We start from the raw sequence: 20,058 nt of genomic DNA, 5'->3' as shown, positions 1-20,058 counted from the left end.
ACAGCATATTATAGCCTACATATTTGAAAAAACTACGTGGTATAAGAATAAAGACCATGGGGGGAGGTAGAAAGTCAGACAGTGCATCAGGTGTTTCTTTTACAAACTTACCAGAAGAGGGCACCCTACAGGTGTATGTGAAAGTAGAAGTCGTTCGTTGCGTTCATCTATTGTGATTCAGTTGGTGACTGGACCAGTTTTAACTGAGGTGTAGCCTGTGTAATTGCTGTTAAATAAATAATAATAAAAAAGAGTGCTGTAATCTAGCAACTTTAAACACATAATAAAGGGACATCCCAACACAAGTATTTGTGTTTGATAATGTGCAAGGTTTTATCAAAAGTGTTGTGTGATTCCTTGGAAGAAGAAGTAGGCTAATTTGGAGACCTGAACACCAGCTGATTTCACTTTTTCACTGAGTGAGTTAAAATTATGTAATTCCCTCGAAGCCTTCAGTTTTTTCTTTGTTTACCTTAAATGCTTTAGGCTAATTTAAGAAATGCGTTCGGCTACATCATCTGCCCGCCTTAATAGGGGTGATTTTGTTTAGGTTAGTTACGCTAATTCTCTACCATATAAATATCGACAATGATTCCCAAACTTTTCATGGGAAACAGTTTGGGAATGGCCCCCCTTTGACATTGACATAAAAATGATTCTGGAAGGCTAGGAACAACAAATATTGCATGCTTAGGGCCGTAGCCAGCTTGGTAGATGGGGTGGGTCTTTTTAAGTGACAGATAATCTTATGGAACCATATTCAAACACGTATTTCAAAACCAGATTACCAAAGAGCGTTATGATCATAGCAGCAGAATCTTGCCAAAGTATCCTGTCTTTTGTGTTTTCACATTCTTTGCACTTGATATGAAAGACAAATAAACAGCTAATATGTTCCATTTAGTGAAGCCATGCTGTCCAGCCACCTACAGACATACCTGAATTATAAATCACAAAACAGCAAAAACCTATCCATTTGTGGTATTTTGCTTTTACAGAAAGTGTGTTGAAGATATACCTAAAGAGCTATAACTTAACATGCAGAGACATAGACTGCTATACTGCTATTATAAAATGAGCTGCCCAATGCCTGGAGAGTCTTATGTTGTAGGATCCTGAGGTATTTCCTATCTTTGAGATTTCCCAGGTTCTCTCAATATGAATTGTGATCAGTAGGGCCTATAGTTAATGTCTTGTTGCTGACACATTGGTTACACTGTAAACCCAGACAAATTCAATGAAGTCAAAATATTTGAGCAATCTGATTACCTTTAACCATTTAAATGTATAAACACAATCAATTTAAGCATGAATAATTATTTGATTTGGGTACCCATTCCTCAAGTACTGTATTTGGCCACACTTTTGGATGGTCCCCTATAGACTATCTACAGATGCTCAGACTGTCAGAAGGGGATGAAGGTGAATTAGAAAGATTTAACTTGAATTTCAACAAACCATCTGTAAAGTCTCTGTAGGCAGAGTACCCAAATAAGGTTTTACCAAGTATTTATTGTTAAGGTAACTTAAGGCAATAAAGTCAACAACAGCAATACAATGTAGTTCACTGGTTTTAAAGCTATGGAGTATTACCAGGGAAGATATTATGGATGGGCGATACAGTTACCCAACAAGGGTGTGATGTCTTTAAGTGTGCTAATCAATTCTAATTATCAAAGAGAACAACATCTAAATAGTTATCATGCTAATAGCCGAAATTGTGCATGCACAGATATTGAGTTGCCACACTTGCCAGTTATGGGAATAAAACATCAGAACAAGAAAGCGGCATTTACCCATAATCCAATCCTTATATCGGGATCAACATCAACCTAACTAACCACTGGAATATACATTTACATTGACATTTAGTCATTTAGCAGACGCTTTTGTCCAAAGCGACGTACAAGGGAGAGAACAGTCAAGCTAAGAGCAATAAAAACTGGTGTAACAATAAATACTGCTTTTTTTTTCTCTCCAAAAATAGAAAACGACATAGAAAGAAAAAGAAGTGCGGAACTGTGCAAGTGCAAGTTAAGCCAAGGTGCCAGTTAGGAAGGGAGGTGCTCTCTGAAGAGTTGGGTCTTCAAGAGCTTCTTCAAGGTAGAGAGGGACGCCCCTGCTCTGGTAGTGCTAGGCAGTTCGTTCCACCAAAGTGTAACTTCAACTGAGAATAGTCTGGATTGCCGTGCTTGCACAGGCGGCAGTGCCAGACGCCGCTCACTAGATGAGCGCAGCGTCTTGGGTGTAACATTTGCCCTTACAAGAGCATTTAGGTAGGTGGGAGCAGAACCAGCAAGCACTCTGTAGGCAAGCATAAGTGACTTGAACTTAATGCGAGCAGCTAACGGCAGCCACTGGAGCTCAATGAGTAGCGGGGTGACATGTGCCCTCTTTGGTTGGTTGAACACTATAGACGCGCCGCCGCGTTCTGGATCATCTGTAGTGGTTTCACCATGCAAGCCGTTAGGAGGGCGTTGCAGTAGTCAAGGCGGGAACACACTAAGGTTTGCACCAGCAGATCACAACAGGCATCGGTCTTGGTCAAATGTCTGTGATGGGGCCTACCTAAAGATCATCTGTGGGTGAAATGGGTGAACCAGACTGCCCAACCACACTTTCCACAAATAGTCTGTTTACATTTTCCTGCCCAGTAATATTCAACAGCCGATGTGTTTTGCAGAATGCCTAATAGGGAACAGGGCCTTCAAGGACATAGCAAAGAGGCCTTGTTTGAATGTTATCTGAAGCCTAGACAAGCTAATGACACACACACACACACAGTTGACACCCACTATGTTGGCCTACAAATGCAAAGTATACAAATGTGTGATGAGAAATATGATGACATTTTAAATGATTGACTTATGATGATATGGAGTGATGCTCAGTAATGATCTCTGTTCCGAAAATCCATGGGATGAAGCTCAGTGGGATAATTTTGAATTATCCATTGAAACGCATAAAAGGAGGGACTGACGAGCTAATTATAACACTGTTAATGACTTTAGAATATAATAAGCAGGCGCCTTGTATTATTAATTACCTTATATGAATCATGTACTTATGTAAGCAGAACATGGCTTTTCTGTGTTTCTGCGTGTGTGTAACTTAGAATATTAGGTGCCTCTTAGTCTGCATTTGTACAAAAGCATGTTTAGACCAGAGGTGATAAGCTTCTTCCGACCTTGTGCAAAACTGCCATCCTTGCAATATAGGAAGCCTCGGACGTCAGACGTCAGATATCCACCACGTGGTTATCCCTGCTGAATGCTAAACTTCTGTCTATATAAACCTTGTGCGATGTGTTTATCAGGGTTTCCCTTTCAGCCTTGGCTGGGAGTGAGACCGATTGCAATTGTTGTTTGTATAAATATACTTATAGTGCCTTGCATAAGTATTCTCCCCCTTGGATGTTGTACCCTTTTATTCCTTTTATAAATCAATCATGGTCAATATAAGTTGGCTTTTTTGACAACAAAAAAAAACACAAAAAATACCTCTTTAATGTCAAAGTGAAATCAGATTTTTACACAGTTATGTCAATTAAATACAAATATGTAATGAAAAATAAGTGATTCCATAAGTATTCACACCCTTTAAAGTGACTGACCTAATTCAATAGAGGTCCAGCCAATTGGTGCTAGAAGTCTCACAATTAGTGAAATGGGGATCAGTGTGCCGTGAATGTGATTGTAGTATAACGACAAGTGTGTCTGGAAGGTCAGTATGCAGTAATCAGTATTCCTGGCTACCGTTACCCCATGGTTACCCCATGAAGACCAAAGTTCACTCCAAGCAACGCAGAGAAGATGTTATTGAAAAGTTTAAGTCAGGGGAAGGATACAAAACAATGTCCAAGGCACTAAACATCCCCTGAAATTCGTTTAAATCCACCATCAAGTAATGGAAGGGATATGGCTGGATGTTAACATCTGGCTAGAGCAGGCCGTCCTCACAAACTGAGTGACCGTGCAAGAAGGAGACTAATGAGAGGCCACCAAGACACCTATGACTACTCTGAAGGAGTTACTACCTTCAGCGGCTGAGATGGGAAAAACTCTGCATGCAACAACTTTTGCCTGGGCTCTTCACCAATTAAAGTTTTATGGAAGAGAGCAACTTTTAATAAAAAGCTCAACTTTGGTCTCTTCAGACCACAGAACCTTCTTCCACTTGACCATGCCTTTTGGTGAACTGTATTCGATATTTGATATGAGTTTTTTTCAACAGTGGCTCTCAGTGAATCGACCTTCCAGACACAGTTGTTGTTATACTATAATTACTTGAGGCACATTCACTGCACACTAATCCCCATTTCACTAATTGTGAGACTTCTAGCACCAATTGGCTGAACCTCTGTTGAATTAGTTCAGCCACTTTAGAGGAGGTGAATACTTATGGAATCACTTATTGCTCATTACATATTTTTATTTAATTGACATAACTGTGTAAAATCTGTTTTCACTGTCAAAAAGCCAGTTTATATTGACCATGATTGATTTACTGTATAAAAGCAATAAAAGGGTAAAACATCCAAGGGGGTGAATACTTATGCACACTGTAAAACGTAACAACTGTCCTTACTGAAAACATACAATTAATTGGACTCAGTTTTTGTTTTTTGTTGAGTTTACTTGTCTAAACTGAGTGTTATTCAATTTTTTGGTAAAAAAGTTAACAAACTCACTGCAATCTAGTAAACTACACTTAAACAGCTTAAGTTTGCTTAAGTTTGTGGTACAAGCTTAAGCTACAAGTTAAAATAACCATTAAAATAAAGTAAACTGCACTTAAACTGCTTAACCCTGTGCTACAAGCTCTGCCATTATATATATGATACCTGCATATTGAGTAAAATTAACTCACATTTTATTTCTTGTCCTCCTAACTTGTCTGAACTAAGTAGCCTATTGAATTTTAGATAAAGCCTACTTTAATCAACCAATTCAAGTAAACTGTAAGCCTAGCCAATGCTACTTGATTTGCATAAGTTTGTGCTATACTGAATAAATAGGCTGCTATTATTGTGCCTATTTTTGAGATCAAAAAGGCTATCTTGAAGACTTGCAATATTGTCTTTACACTGACCAGTTTCGAAAAAATACTTGACTATATGCAAGAGTCTATTATTACATGCAGCCAAACAAAATACAAAGCAAGAGGTCACTTTATAAAAGCCCATAGCCTAGAAAGCACAATGCATACAGGGGTCCAGGGCCCAAAGAATCACAAGAAAACTCAAGTGAGCTCATGTAAGTATTAAATTCCCCAATAAAAGATAAAAACAATGGTTTCCTTTCCAGGGATTAGCATAGATTAGCATTCTCTTGAAAGGCGCCCTATAAATAAAATGTAGCCTATTATTATTATTATTATTATTAGTGAATGTAGAATTTCCAGATGAAACGAAGTAGCCTAAGTAAGGCTAATTATGAAGTCCTTTTTAGTGACATCATTGTCCTTAGGAAATCCTAAGCAAACCTTATTTAGCGTTTAGATAAACTCTCTAAAAATGCTCCTCCTAATAAAAGTTGGGAAAGTACAGTGCACAGTGTGCATTCCCAGAGCAGTCGGGGCTTTTACGTCTGTTGGTGACGTCAGCCCAGAAGATAGGCATTACTGGTGCATTCTTGCGACGAACGTTAGATCGAAGAAAGCAAGCCACAAAACAGAGCATCTCTGGCATTTCGGTTATTGGAGTAGAACGGCGACTCGGACGGTGCACTCATTTACAACTTCTGCTGGTAAGTAACATGCTCCTTAATATAATAGATGTAGAGCTGACATTTCAATGTTTGTCCCCTCAAATGCTAGTTTATTGCTTGATACGGACCAGCTAGCCTGCTAGCTTCGATTTCAGGGCTGGTTCCTTCAGTTGCCGCGCATTTGCAAATTTGTACTAAACCAATTGTTCGATTAATAATGTTTTTCTAACCAGCAACTTGCATCTATATGCTATACACATAAATACACTGTATTGCTAAACTGTGTCTAGGTAAAATGGGTTATATTAACTCAAGTGTCAATGATTTTCGAATTTGAACGGTTAGCTATCTAGCTAGCTTAGATAGCTTTTCTCAAGGCAGATAGCAGGCTTAATCATAATAAGTTCCTCTAACTTTCCAGAGGGAAGACTAAGACGCTATAGATAAGCTGCTCTTTTATACAAATGCAGATTTTGGCTACATGCGGGCATTTTACTTGATGTCAGCCTAGTTTTACTAGTTAAGTAATTTAGCTGAAATGGTCGGCATGTCATGAAGTCACCTTTGCCTCCATGTTGTGTTGAAAAAAAATCACTGTTGAAGCCTAATCATAGTGCTGTATCCTAATGAGTCATTCTGTCTTTCTTTTGTTGCCGAATCAGATGGAAGAGAGGAATGCATTGGCCTTGTAAGTCCTGCACATTTGTCGCATCCAAAAGAGGGCAGCTGCTGAAGCATTGTAGACTAAAGCATGGTGGTCTTACCAGATCTTGCCCAATACTATGCCTCCATCAACAGTGCTTATGCACATTCAAATCGTTCAATGCCCTGAAAGTGCACTTATCCAAAATTCACTCTCAGATCACACACACTGAAGAAAGAGCGCATGAGCACATATTTAACTGTCAGCTGTGTGAGTTTAATGAGACATGTACAGAACAGGACTTTCTCAGACACTTGCGCCAACATCTGAAATTATTCCAAAAAATTGAATGCCCCTTTTTAGACTGCGATTTTGAGACAAATGTCTATTCTACTTTTAACACACATAAAAGTAGAAATCATAATCAGACCTCTATTGATGTTAATCTGGCGTTCAAGCCAGAGATAGTTTCCCAGCACTCCTGCTCTGAAGAGAGCATTCCTGTTGCATCTTTAGATGAACTCACTAGTGAGGATGAGGAAATGGCAGACATTGATGTTCAGGACTTTGATATTCAAATGGAGCACAATTTAGCATCATTGTTCCTTAAAATGCAAGCATTTTGGAACATCCCTGAGAGTGCAACGCAAGAAGTAGTACAGGAAATCAGTCAACTATTTGTACTTTCTGAACCTTTAGTGTATACTGCCATTGAGGGGATTCTCAAACAGCATTATCCTGATGTTGACAGTGGTGTTATCAAGGAGATAATGAGGGCTGTTGCTGAGACAAATGCATTTCTGAAGCACACATCTACAGGGGGGTCTCTTTCAACGTCTAGAAGGAGAGAATCTTTTTTTGCCAAAGAATTTCCAGTAGTGGAACCTGTGGAATATGGCAGTAAGCGTGGTCAAACATTAGTTTACATTCCATTGCTTCAAATGCTCCAAGCTTTGCTGAGAAAAGATGAGATTTTAGACAAGTTTCTTTCTGCAAGTTGCTCCCAATTGGGTGAGTTTTGTGACCACAGGGATGGTTCTGCTTTTCACAACAATGCCATACTCGCTGGTGAGGAGTTCAGAATTGCCCTTGGCTTATATATTGATGATTTTGAGGTTGCAAACCCATTGGGGACAGCAAGGAAGAAGCACAAATTGTGTGCTATATACTGGACTCTAGCTAATCTTGCTCCAAAGTACCGCTCATGTCTTCATGCCATACAGTTAGCAGTTTTATGCAAGGCTACTGTAATTAGGGAAAAAGGATACAGTGAGGTTCTGCAGCCCCTCATAAAAGACCTGGTATCATTAGAGGAGCATGGGGTTTACATTGAGAAGCTAGGTACAAGCGTAAAGGGAACTGTGTTGTATGTCGCAGCTGACAATCTGGCTGCCCATTCCCTTGCTGGGTTTCAGGAGAGCTTTTCTGGTCACAGGGTGTGTAGGTTTTGCATGGCTAGTAAGGAGGAGATTCAGAATTTTGAGGTCAGCTCAGGATATTTCACTTTGAGAAACAAGGAGGATCATGATAGGCATGTTCAGGATGTGATGCAGGACTCCTCTAAGGCACGGGAATATGGAGTTAAAAGAGAGTGTATTCTTACAAAGAATCTCTGTTATTTCCATGCTGTTCATGGATATCCGCCCGATATATTACATGATTTTCTGGAGGGAATTGTACCTTATGAGTTAGCTCTGTGCATTAAAGATCTGATAAAGAAGAAATACATTAGCCTTGAAGTGTTGAATCATACAATCAAGGAATTCCCATATTCCTTCTCAGACAAAGTCAATAAACCCCATGAGATTCCAAAGACCTTGGCTTCAAAAGTGACCATAGGGGGAAATGGACACGAAAATTGGTGTCTGATTCGATTGCTCCCGCTAATGATAGGACATCTTGTGCCAGAGGGGGATGAAACCTGGGAAGTCTTAATGGTGCTAAAAGACATTTTGGAAATGGCTGTTTCTCCGAAATTCACAGAGGAGTCTTTGTATCTCCTGGAAAACAAGGTCTCTGAGCATAGACACCTACTTTTGGCTGCTTTCCCCGGTTGCAGGGTTCGTCCGAAGCACCACTATATAGAGCACTATGCTCAGCTGGTGAAAGTCTTTGGGCCGTTAATTGATATGTGGACCATGAGGTTTGAGGGGAAGCATAGTTTTTTCAAAAAAGTCATCCATGACACTAAAAACTTCAAAAATGTTGCCCTCACCTTGGCTAGAAGACATCAGAAGATGGTAGCATGCCACTTAGATGCAACTTCGTTCTTCAAGCCAGAGCTTCAGGTGCATAGTGTGAAAAGTGCATTGCTCACTTCATTGCCAGGGAACATTCAGGATTTTGTGCAGCAAAGGTACGGTGCACATAAAACCGTTCTCTTGGCAGCATCAATTATAGTTGATGGGATTAAATATGTGGCTGGTATGGTGGTTTCTGTAGGATCGTGTGCAGGGCTCCCTGAATTCAAACAGATTAAGCAGTTGCTCATCATAAACACAGACGCAGTCTTCATTTGCAGGCCAATGATTGCCTGGTATCATGAGCATTTCCGTGCCTATGAATTAACCCAGGGCAGCGTCGGGCTAAATGCTATTCTGATGGCTGACTTCAATGATGTTCTTCCATTGTCAGCTTATAAATTGAGGGGAAAGTGGTTTGTTTCTCCAAAGCGTTACATCTTCTGCTAATTACGCAGCCTTTCCTGTAATTACCTTCAATTAATTTGATCAGTTGTAAATAGTTTGTCATTCTTGGTATGAATAGTGTAGTGTCAGTACTCAGCTGACAGGTAAATGTTGTATTGCCATCCTCAATATTTTTGTGACTCAATGTAACTATTCTGTTTTGTAGGATGATGGAAGAAAAATGGCATGTCCGTGTATTTGTGACTAATGAAGACATTAGGAAGGTCACTCTAGATGGGAAACCGAGCAATGTGGAGAAATTGCTCTCTGATCTCAAACTTAAATTGGGATTACAGTTTGATTTCGATCTGCAATATGAAGACCCTCACTTTGCCAATGCCCTTTGCAACCTGACTGATATGTCAGACCTACCAGAACGGCCTACGGTCAAGATCATCAGTTCTCTAGCCCTAACCCCAGCTCACTCCAGCTCTTTGAGCACCTGCAGCACTGACATACTGAGCCCAAGAAACAAAGATAGCAATAGGCATGATCCTTGGCCTCCTGAATTTGATATACCAGAGTTCTCTGTCGACATCAATTACAGGCTGAGACAAGGTGACCTTGTCTACTTGAGAGATGTCACGCTGTTACAAATGTCACGGGACATGAAACATGTCATTCTTGAAAGACTTGCAGAGGCCATGTACAAGTACATGGCATACCCCCGAGATCACCACTTTGATGAAGTAGCAGCGGCTCTCATCAAGAAACATCCGTGTTTGAGGGAGCCTGGATCCGTGAGTGGATATAGTGGCTGGAAAAATTCTTTAAAATTTAAAATGGGAAATTACCGCACGAAGTTAAGGAAATCTGGGATGGCAGATGTTACCGTGAATTGCTGCAGGAGGCAAAGGGGATTCCCGGACGAGGATTCGCCAAGCCGAAACATAAAAAAAGCCAAAAGATATGAAACTAACTTTTTGCCAAATTTCCCGGATGGAGAAGATCAGGTCTCTCTTGAGCTAATAAGGCGTGAGCTTGAAATGGATGCAAAAAAAAGCTTACCAGATGTGATCGCCATTAGAAGGAAGATGGATCAGACCTTCGCACTAAGAAGGAAGGAAATTGTAGAGGAGCAACCACTTGTGTCGAGAATGGTGGAGCGATGGCCAGCGCTCTTCACGGAAACTCAAGTAAGAGACTGTGCATAGCTAATTGTAAGTGCAATTTATAGCAGGTCATCCCCATAAAATGTTGTTGCTGAAAGTTGTTTGTGTATGTTTTCAGATTTATGATGAATTTTCAAGGGTTGCCAGCACAAATCTTCGTCAAAATTTCTATCAAGCACTGGACCATCACACACCCAGCCTGATAGACATGATGAGGTCAAAAAGAGGAAAAGTGGGCCAATCCCTAGAAGGCTTTCTCCAACACATTGATACTCAGGTTGACGGGGCTATTCCAAGAATTTTTCTTTTAGGCAGAGGGTTACCAACACACATTCCAGTTGAGTACTCACGGAGTGTGGAGTTTAGTCTGATAATTTATTCCCACAGTCGGGTACTTTCAAGAAGTGGAAATGAAGGATGACAAAAAACATCTCTGAAAGGCAGAGTGTCCAAATGTTTCTTTTTTAATTAATTTGTCCTTTGTGTGTTCATGCATTTTAAGCTATTGTTATCGGTAACGTACATTTTCTAATTTTCCCCTGGAATTGTTTTTGCACGTCTAGAACATCACTCTGACACGGACCGTTGTGCTGCGATGTCTGCCAATGTTTCTTGGAGATGATGACAGTGAGTTTTGCAGGACTTGCTTTGTAAGTTTAAAAAAAAAAAAATTCTCAATTTATTTCTTACAAACACTGCCATAAAACTGATAAACCTAATGCACGTAACTAAAAAGTGTTTTGAATGAACATTGAATATGGAATGCCTCCAATCCTTTGGAAATGTGCAAATATCTTTTGATGGTCCATATTTCCACCTTATACACTTCTCTTTAACACACTCCTGGGTTAACTACTACACATTTTACATGTTAACATCATAGTTTTACTTTCAGAAGACATTTATTGGTGGATGGATTTCTCTCTCTCGCTCTCTCTTTGCTGACTTGCTCACACGTGCTTACTCTTCATCTTGTGTATGTCTATTCACTGATTTTGTGTCCTCATCTATTGTCTCACACATTATTGTGTTGATTTCTTTGCAGGACTCGGACAACGGAGAGGACTCAGCCCATGTGCCAGTGGGCATACTTACCGTCATCCCAGAGGATGATCCAAGGCCTGATTCTGCTAGTTTGCACTTGCACCCTTCCAGCGTTGCGGTAATTCTTGAGGGGGACCTAGTCTTGGATGACTTGTCTTCATATCCAGAGGCGTTTTGTCTTTTATTTGGACTTGTATATGCATTGCACCTTGACTATCCGGGAAAAATTAGGTATACGTTTGAGTTCATTCAAAAGATCCTCTTGGATATTGGGCAAAACAAACTCAGCCCAAAAATGCAAACCTTAAAGAATGCTCTCATGAGCTCATAAGGTTAATGAGAATATAGTTAAAATTTGAGGTAGCTCCTTATGTGATTGGAACGGTGTGTGTGTGTGTGTGTGTGTGTGTGTGTGTGTGTGTGTGTGTGTGTGTGTGTGTGTGTGTGTTCAAGTGTGTGCGTGTGTGTGTAAGTAAAAGAGAGAGAACAGCACCCCACCACCCCCCATCAAACAACACACACAGTCCCCCCGAAACACACAAAGACAGAAGGAGCAGGTTGGCTTTTAGTTTGTTCTGTGTTGCCAGTGATGGTCCTGTTCCCGATCATCAGTCAAAAGTGTCCCGACAAGAAGTAATATTGGAGAGCATGTATGAGATCAATGGGGATTTATGTACTGTTCTTATGCCGTTTTATAACATTACAACACACTGTTGTTTTGAAGGTGTTGTTTTATAACTGAGTTGAATTCATTGTTAAAAGACATTTGGAAAAAAATGTGTAATGCTTTGGTTTTGTCTGATCAGACCAATACATTTATCAGATGTGAAAAACCATAGTTTACAATCGTACAATCAGAGTCTTTTGGCTTCCAGTTCTATTCAGAGGAAATAGGAATATTCAGTGTTTGGAGTATATAGTTAACATCAGTACTCAGTACATTCTTAAATACAAGACCTGTGTAACACCTTATCCTGTGTATTTAGGAATGAAGTTCTGTTGTTTACTATATTTTCATAGGGAGCATAGAACTGGAAGCCAAAAGACTCCAATTGTAAGATTGTAAACTATGGTTTTTAGTATATAGTAAACATTTCAGTGATGTCATAAGGTCAATGGATTAGTCTGATCAGAGATTATTATTTATTATTATTATGTTTTTAAGTCAAGTTAAACTTTGGACAATTTTTTTCCATTCCATACAGTGGAAACAAGATGTTTCTGTTTTTTTTATGGAGAATATAGTGTTTGTGATGCTCTTCCACAAGAGTATTTTCCATTTGTGTGCCTGCTGCTTACTCTTCAGAAGTTCAATAAACTTACGTATTTCCAGGTAATCGGTTTCCTCATTTTATCCAAGTTCACAGAACTTACAATTGCAGGGTTTTTGAGTTCAATTTACTTAAAAGAATGTAGTATTGCTGATTGTTTTTTACTCATGTACTTGAGTTATGAGAACTTAGTTTCCTTGGTAAGTGCCTTTATTTGTGTCAAGTTCACTTTACTTCAGTGTGCCAAGTACACTAAGCTTAGTTTTCTCACTTAAAAGAATGTAGTATTGCTGATTGCTTTTTACTCATGTACTTGAGTTATGAGAACTTAGTTTCTTTTGGTAAATGCCTTTATTTGTGTCAAGTTCACTTTACTTCAGTGTGCCAAGTACACTAAACTTAGTTTTCTCTTATTTTCACAACTGAAGTGAACTGAGTATTGCCTACTCACCGTGTGCTAGTTTATTTTAAGTGAACAAAACACTCAGTTTAACTTAAAAAAATAAGTTCTTTTACTCAATTTTTTCAAGGTAATCGGTTTCCACAATTTTTTTAAGTAAAGTTAACTTATCAGGTTTTACAGTGCAGGGCACTGTATATGCAGCCCCGGTGTCCTGAGGTAACTAGGGTGAATTTTCACCTAACACTCATTGTGTCAATAAAGCACAGTGCATGTCACACATTCTATAGTTTTTTTTAGTGCAACTAGTGTTCGCAAACATTTGTAAGAGCACACATTCAGCCGTCGTTTTGAAAGAGTGCTGCTTCAAATCAAATTAGCCTAGCCTAAATCTCTGTGATCATTGTTGTTGCGTCAATGAAATTACACCGTAGACTGGCAATGGCATGCATACATGGCAGATTGTTCATAAAAGATAATCTACAACAACAACACCATAATAAATATAATAAAGTAAATAATAATAACGATAGCAAGTAAAGACATGATATGATAACATTTCTCTACTTTTTAGATGTGCTGTTGTTACTACAGTTGCAACCAGATAGTCCCTGAAAACAGAAGTGTTTATGGCAAAGCACCAAACAGAATGTGGAGAAGAGTGGAACTCTACTTGCAGCGTCCTAATGAGGGTGGAGTAGTTAAGCGCTGCACGGTGCATACACCGTTGGGTGACGCGCGCTCCCAGCTGAGAAGCTCCGTTTAAAATAAGCGTTCTTTGCTATTTCAAGAAGAGAAGAATGTAGGCTAAATCATAGAGCTTGGGTGTAACAGTAACACAATCTATCTTATTATGTTGATGTACAAAAAAAACGTTTCCTGACGTGACTGTAATATAGCAACCTGAGCTCATTAACTACAGTGAACTGACGTGAAGTGAAGGTTTCTCTCTCGCTCTCTCTTGGTTTAGTTAGGTTCAAATAGACTTGCTTTATTGACACAACTATAAGAAACAGTATTGCCAAAGCAAACTTGAAGAAGAAAACACTATTGTTTGTCTATTGTCACGCATGCAATCTTAATATCTAGGTAGATATACCTCCCCAACCAATCCGAGTCTCTTTATCACCCCCCAAAAAGCGCCAGTCACACTTGTCTTAGCCCGTAATCTTTTCAATAGCTAAAAACGCCCATGTGAATCGAAATCTGCATTAGCGTGTGTGAATCATAAAACTCCTTTGGGGCTTTATGTACAGTACGTTATAGGCGTGTGGGGGAGTCGCTGTTCAAAGGGGACGGTGCTGAAAGCCAGCATAGGTCGCCGCCAAAGAGTTGAAATGCATTCCAAGTGTTTCTTTTCAGATTTGTGGTCCTAACTTTAAACGACAAAAATACTTGCGTAAAGGTGACCGCAGAAGATCGAGTCCAGATGCGCTGTCTGTTTTTGGAAGCTTATACTAAAATCCTGACCACACAACCCCTTACCATCGTAAACTGAAAGCACACGCGCGCGCGCGCGCACACACACACACACACACACTGTGCAACAGAGTCTCGAGTCTGTATGCCCTCTCTCTCTATCCCTTCTACCGTTAGGTTTTGAGAGAGTGAGTGCGCGTGTGTGTGTGTGTGTGTGTGTGTGTGTGTGTGTGTGTGTGTGTGTGTGTGTGTGTGTGTGTGTGTGAGAGAGAGTGAGTGAGTGAGAGAAAGGGAGAGAGGGGAAAATCTTTGGGCAACCTTCCAACAAAACAATTAGACATCTTCCCCCAGTTTCATGGGAATCCAGGGCCCCCTCTATCTCACTAATGACCACCACCACCCGCCCCATCCACCCCGCCTTCTTCTCCGTTGCTACACTGTGCATGACCGGGCAGCGTTGCAGCTGGGTCTGGACGAGCGGCCAAGTTTATGTTCTCTCCGGTGGTCCCAGGGTGATTGAGGAGCATGCCACATCTCTCTGATGTATAGGGTGAGGGCGCCTCGCAGAGGAAGTACGAAGGAAGCTCTTATTGCAACACACATCTATTTAAAAATAAGGCGAAAGACTAGAGATAGAGGGAGAGAGAGAGAGAGAGAGAGAGAGAGAGAGAGAGAGATCGAGAGGAGAAAAGAGGAAAAACGAGAAAGAGAGAGGTGGATGTTCGAATGTATGGAACGGTCGTTTACTGCCAGCCCTTTGATTCCCCCGAGATGATAGGCTATCACAGAACACATAAAATTGCCTTCCGGATTCATGCTCAGAACTTTTCAAAAAATGTGTACAGAAGTCAAAACAGACTGAAAAATAGTCCACGGAAATAGAAGTTAAAAGAGGTTTACACTGACCCAGAAAGGGTAGGCCTACTGAGTCAGCACGCTAGCAATGTATCCTTGGCAGAAAATTACAGTTAGGAACAGTTGACAATTCAGCTCGCATAGGCACATTATGCCAATCACCCCTAGGTAGCCTGTTATTTAACAGTAGCTTATTTCCCAGACTTGGTATTCACTTAGTTCGAACGGCCATGTGTAGTAGTTTTAATGCAATTAGAAAGGTTGAAAATGCCAAAGACGTAAATCTATGTCTTTACTTGATGGTGACAACTGCTGAACTAGACCTGGGAACAACAAAACGTTTATTCAGAAGCGACTGAAAGTCATGTGAAAGATATGCTCTGGATTGTCCTGTAAAATGCGCTGACGGAATCAGTCCAAGGAGCACTCCTTACAATAACACTACTCCATGATAAATGGCGACGAGTTTGTTATGGTCTTACGCCATTAGAGGCGGCCCGGGGCCTCTTTCTGTGCTTCTCAGTTCTCGTTTAAGGTTTTTCCCTTTTTCGTCTGAATGCGGGGGCTTTTATTTTTGTAGGCTACACTCACCACGGCAGGAACACACGCGGATCCAGGCCCGTGGTAAAGCAAGGCTACCTCTCGTTAGGGGTTACTCCCATTCCCAGCGCAGGCTCAAGAAGTGGCGCATAAATATCTGTCGAGGCAATGTAAACACTCGCGGTCACAACCCTGCGGAATTAAACAACCAAGTCTGGAGCAGGATTAGCAGTCTCGCGCAGATTTACAGTTTTCAAAGAATCGACCGACCTTAAACAATGCGCACGCAGAGAGAGAGATAGAGTGGGGGAGAGCTCTGTCCATAACGCGTTACTCACTGTGTAGTTCCTAACAGGTATAGCACTTGGCTTTTAGGAGGCGTTGTTATTCCAGCGTCAAAGGATATAGGATCACTCCCAACTCCGGTCTGAAGCGATTTGTTTTTGTCTAATTAATTATCAGCTTGTGGAAGTGATAGCAGTTGTTTGTTTTACTAATTGCAAGCATATCGTCGCAGTGCAGCAAACGCGGGTATACCTCTACCCAGTAAGAAAACAAATCGGCCTCCACTCTTATCTCTCATTCGAGTAGACTGCTTTCTACAAAGGATCGCCACGTCTTCAAGAAATTCGAACTAAAAGAAGGAAAAAGAAAACAGCTATGGATAGCAAAGGCCATCGGGTCAACCCAAAACGAATTAATCACACTAACCTGGATCACAGAATTTCGTGTTGAATTAAGTAGGCTACACAGAGCATGAAATAATTTGTAAGAATACAATTTCTTTTTATTTGCAATATTTCTACTTTTAAAAGGGAGACACTAGCAATTTCGTTTGCAGGTCACAGAAGCAGACCAATGGCATTAAAAGCAGCTACTGTCTGTACATTTTAAAAATAGTTCAGAAAACTTTTGTTTACTAATACGAAAATTAACAAAATAGAAATCAAACAAGTAAAAATAGAGAGAACAGTCATACAAATTGCACGTCCCGAACCAGCGGGACCATACGTATTCTTAAATATAAAATAATAATTTCTTCATACGGGAATGTGTGTGAGGTTAATCCTCAATTATTCCCACTCGTGTCACTTTCAAAGGAGATGACGCGCCACTGCTGACGAAGATGATAACAAAAATAGAGGAAGGAAGAGAATTTGAAAATTAAGTCCCAGTCTTTGGAAAGTCACATGGAAAGCTCAGGATGCCGTTGTCCCACATAATCGGGTGGAGTTGAGCATCTCTTTCAGGTCATTTTCCGGCTTCCCAGCCACCATGAAAGGCCAAGTCTGCAAGCATAGAATGGGATGTAAGATACTTTATCTGTCTATATGTATCTAATACACAAGACAAAATACCTTCATCATTCGTTTATTTCCTTTTTCGCAAAGGTTTTGTTTTTAAAAAAATGCTCCTGCAATGCATGGCAGAGTATGGCAAGCAGCACAGTGGGCTTTAAGACACCGGATCTCACAGAACATAGGCCTTTTTGAAGAAGGCATACAGCTAAAAAGGTGTTAATTAGCATAATACAGGGTAATGTTTAGAGTAGGCTGTTACAAAACCACCAATTATATACAATAATGAATTATATTGTAGAAAAATATTTTTTTTAGAGTAGGCTAATTGTAAGTGTTGTGGTTTAACAACAGGTTGTGTTCTTACCAGATTAACAGGATGGATGTATCCGTTATCATATTTGTCACTGGCCAGTATTTGTCGGAGATGTGCAATGTAGCTGGAGGCTAACCGTAATGTGTCCAGTTTTGAGAGTTTAGTGTCCGCTGGCACCCAAGGTAAAGTTGTCTTCAGCCGCGAGAAGGCTTTGCTGAGCACGCGCATCCTTGCTCTCTCCCTGGCGTTGGCCGCATTTCTCGAGACCTGTTTGCCCTCGTGAGCTACACCGTTAGTTGCCGATTTCCGCGAAGATGACGTTTTCCTTCGTTTAGCAGAAGTGGCTGTTCCGGAATGTTCTGGGGCGCCCGCGCCCTCACAGTTGGAGCTTTCCTCGGTGCTTTCCTCCCCCCCCAGAAGGCCATCCAAGAGCTCCGCATCCTGAAAGTCGTCGACGTCGCTGATAGAACCTGTAGACATGGCTAGCTGGACCGAGCGGGCGGGAAGGATGACAGGAGCAGATTCGGTGCTCACGCGGCTTCAGAACATGTGTGTCGAGGGAGGGGACGTCTGTTTGTCGAGTCATGTGCGGGCGGAGGATGAGAGATATCATGAGGCACGTCTACAGAACAAGTCCAGTATTTATTCAGCGTGCGGTAGGGGCGTGACCACGAGGCCAAGGAGGGTACCGTTATCTCCAGAAATTGTGTTAGGGTATGTACTGGCATGGGTCTTACTTACTTACTTCATCAGCTGCAAGAGATGTGTCCCATATAGGTAATTCGGACAACAAAGTGTGCTTGTTTCATTAAAGATGTTATCTCTAATAAGCTCCTAACGTCGTGCGTGATTGTAACGGTTCTTTGGCACCTGCCTTTATTGAAACCCAATGTTCTTACCTGGAGTACAAACCTTTTTTTGTGGCAAATAAAGATCGGTATGCAAGCCTGGAGGTTTATATAATATTATTCTAAGATGCAAAGACAAAAGTGAAATTAATTATATGAAATGAGACATGTTAATTTAGCCTAATTTATTTTGATTCTGAACTTCTATAGACTACAGATTGTAATTCATAATGTATATGATTTAATATGTTAAAAAATACTAGTTATTTCAGGTTACTCTGAAAAATCGATTTAGCGCTTCAGAAGTCAAAAGTAAAAGAAATGACAATGGAATTTTTTTTTGAAATTATGCTCCATTTCCCCAAACTCTAAACCTATGGATAAATGCACACTCATCTTCACAAACTTCAAACTTCCATGTCAAAACCAGACTCTAATCAAAAACATTTTACATCTAAACCAAACTTTGCCCTCAGACATCACACAAAAGTCATTAAATACTTATGAACAACAGTCATTACACTCTGGTGAGATCAATTCAAAGCACTAGGCTACCAGAAAAAAATCTGTTCCTGAGTAATAGCGCTTTCCTTCAGAGCAGCCTCTTTACACGTTAAACACAATGTAAAGCCACATATTTTCAAAAAAGTTAAATGTATTGTGGGAAAATAAACTGAATTTCAGTGAAAAGTAGAACGTAGAATAGCCTACTGTAAAACTAGTAAATTGATAAAGAACGTATAATCCAGCAAAATAATTTCCATGGATTTAACAATATAAAACCGGGGAATAGTGTTTATAGTTTTGGGAAATGTGTCTTTCTTTTGATAGATGGCCTCATGGTTTAGCATGTTTAGTTAGGCCCAGTAAAGTTTAAGCGTTTCAAGAAAAACGGTAGTAGACTTATTAATACAATTTCAGTAGGCAAAGAACTCCACTGTAAAATGCTAATTTAAACAGCACTTACTCATCTTTGGGACAGCAAATAAGTGCAGCGCTCGATTTTAGACTAGCCTATAATAGACTAATGATTTAAAGTGTTATCAGGCTATAAAAAGCCTAATATTTTATGCAATTGTGTAAATATATTATCGAAACTTTTTTTATTATAATAAAAGTGTTCATCGATTAATGAATGATGTGATAGCACCACCTGTTCTGCATAAGCAGGTGGATTCAGTTGTGTCGGTAGCGGTGGATTTGTTGGTTTACCAACCAACCGTTCATAATTTATCGACCTGTATCTTCCATGAGAAAGGCACCCACACCATGTAACTTAATTACGGGGGAGGGCTGGCTCCGGCTTTCAGCACCAAAGCCCATTTAATGGCCTCCCGCGAGAACAGGGTCGAATGGCCCACTGGCGCCTCTGGAAACGTGCGTGTAACGGATACCCAGGGTCCCCAAAGACACTGTTTGGCGTTTTCTATCAGTCCACACCAGCTCTCGACCAATCCGCCCCCGGTCAAACCAAAACATCAGGATCCTGAAAAGCCCCAAGGCAGGAGGTTAAGAGTCCGACAGGAGAAGCCTTTAACAAGGGCGATGACTGCTACGACTCATGTGGGCGGTTTCAGGTGGTCCACCTCTGAAAAAAATTCCACCGATTCTTTTACTTTAGTGCAGGCACTAATGGATATCACGCCAATATGTGCCTGATAGAATTACGCTCACTAATCAGGATTTGCGTTTTCGAATGCCCCAGAAGAGAAAAAAGCTAAATTCCTTTCAAAGTGGTGGTGCAGAATGGTGGATACAGAGACATGTTCCCTGGAGAAGTGAACTATGACCACGAAATTCCGGTTTTCTGTCGCAAAGGATGCTCCGGTCATGAACTAAAATCCCATCACAAATAAGTAATTTACAGAATACAAGTGCAGATTGCAGACATGCTAGACACCTGCTTGTTTACAGCCT

General features: G+C 40.5%; 1 protein-coding gene across 1 annotated transcript; it reads right to left on the bottom strand.

The window, feature by feature from the left end:
- Positions 1 to 16,878: 16,878 nt before the first annotated feature.
- On the bottom strand, positions 16,879 to 17,773 carry tcf21 (transcription factor 21; the record flags this gene model as incomplete). The annotated part of the gene is made up of 2 exons (XM_080832746.1): positions 16,879 to 16,968; positions 17,345 to 17,773. The coding sequence occupies 2 exons, from the start codon at positions 17,771 to 17,773 to the stop codon at positions 16,879 to 16,881; spliced, it is 519 nt and encodes a 172-aa protein (XP_080688872.1).
- Between the last annotated feature and the right edge of the window lie 2,285 nt (positions 17,774 to 20,058).

This window comes from Sprattus sprattus (assembly GCF_963457725.1).
Source record: "Sprattus sprattus genome assembly, chromosome: 2".
In the NCBI taxonomy this organism is placed as follows: Eukaryota; Metazoa; Chordata; class Actinopteri; order Clupeiformes; family Clupeidae; genus Sprattus; species Sprattus sprattus.
Note: the sequence above shows the minus strand (reverse complement) of the source record. Positions and strands in the feature narration are given on the sequence as shown.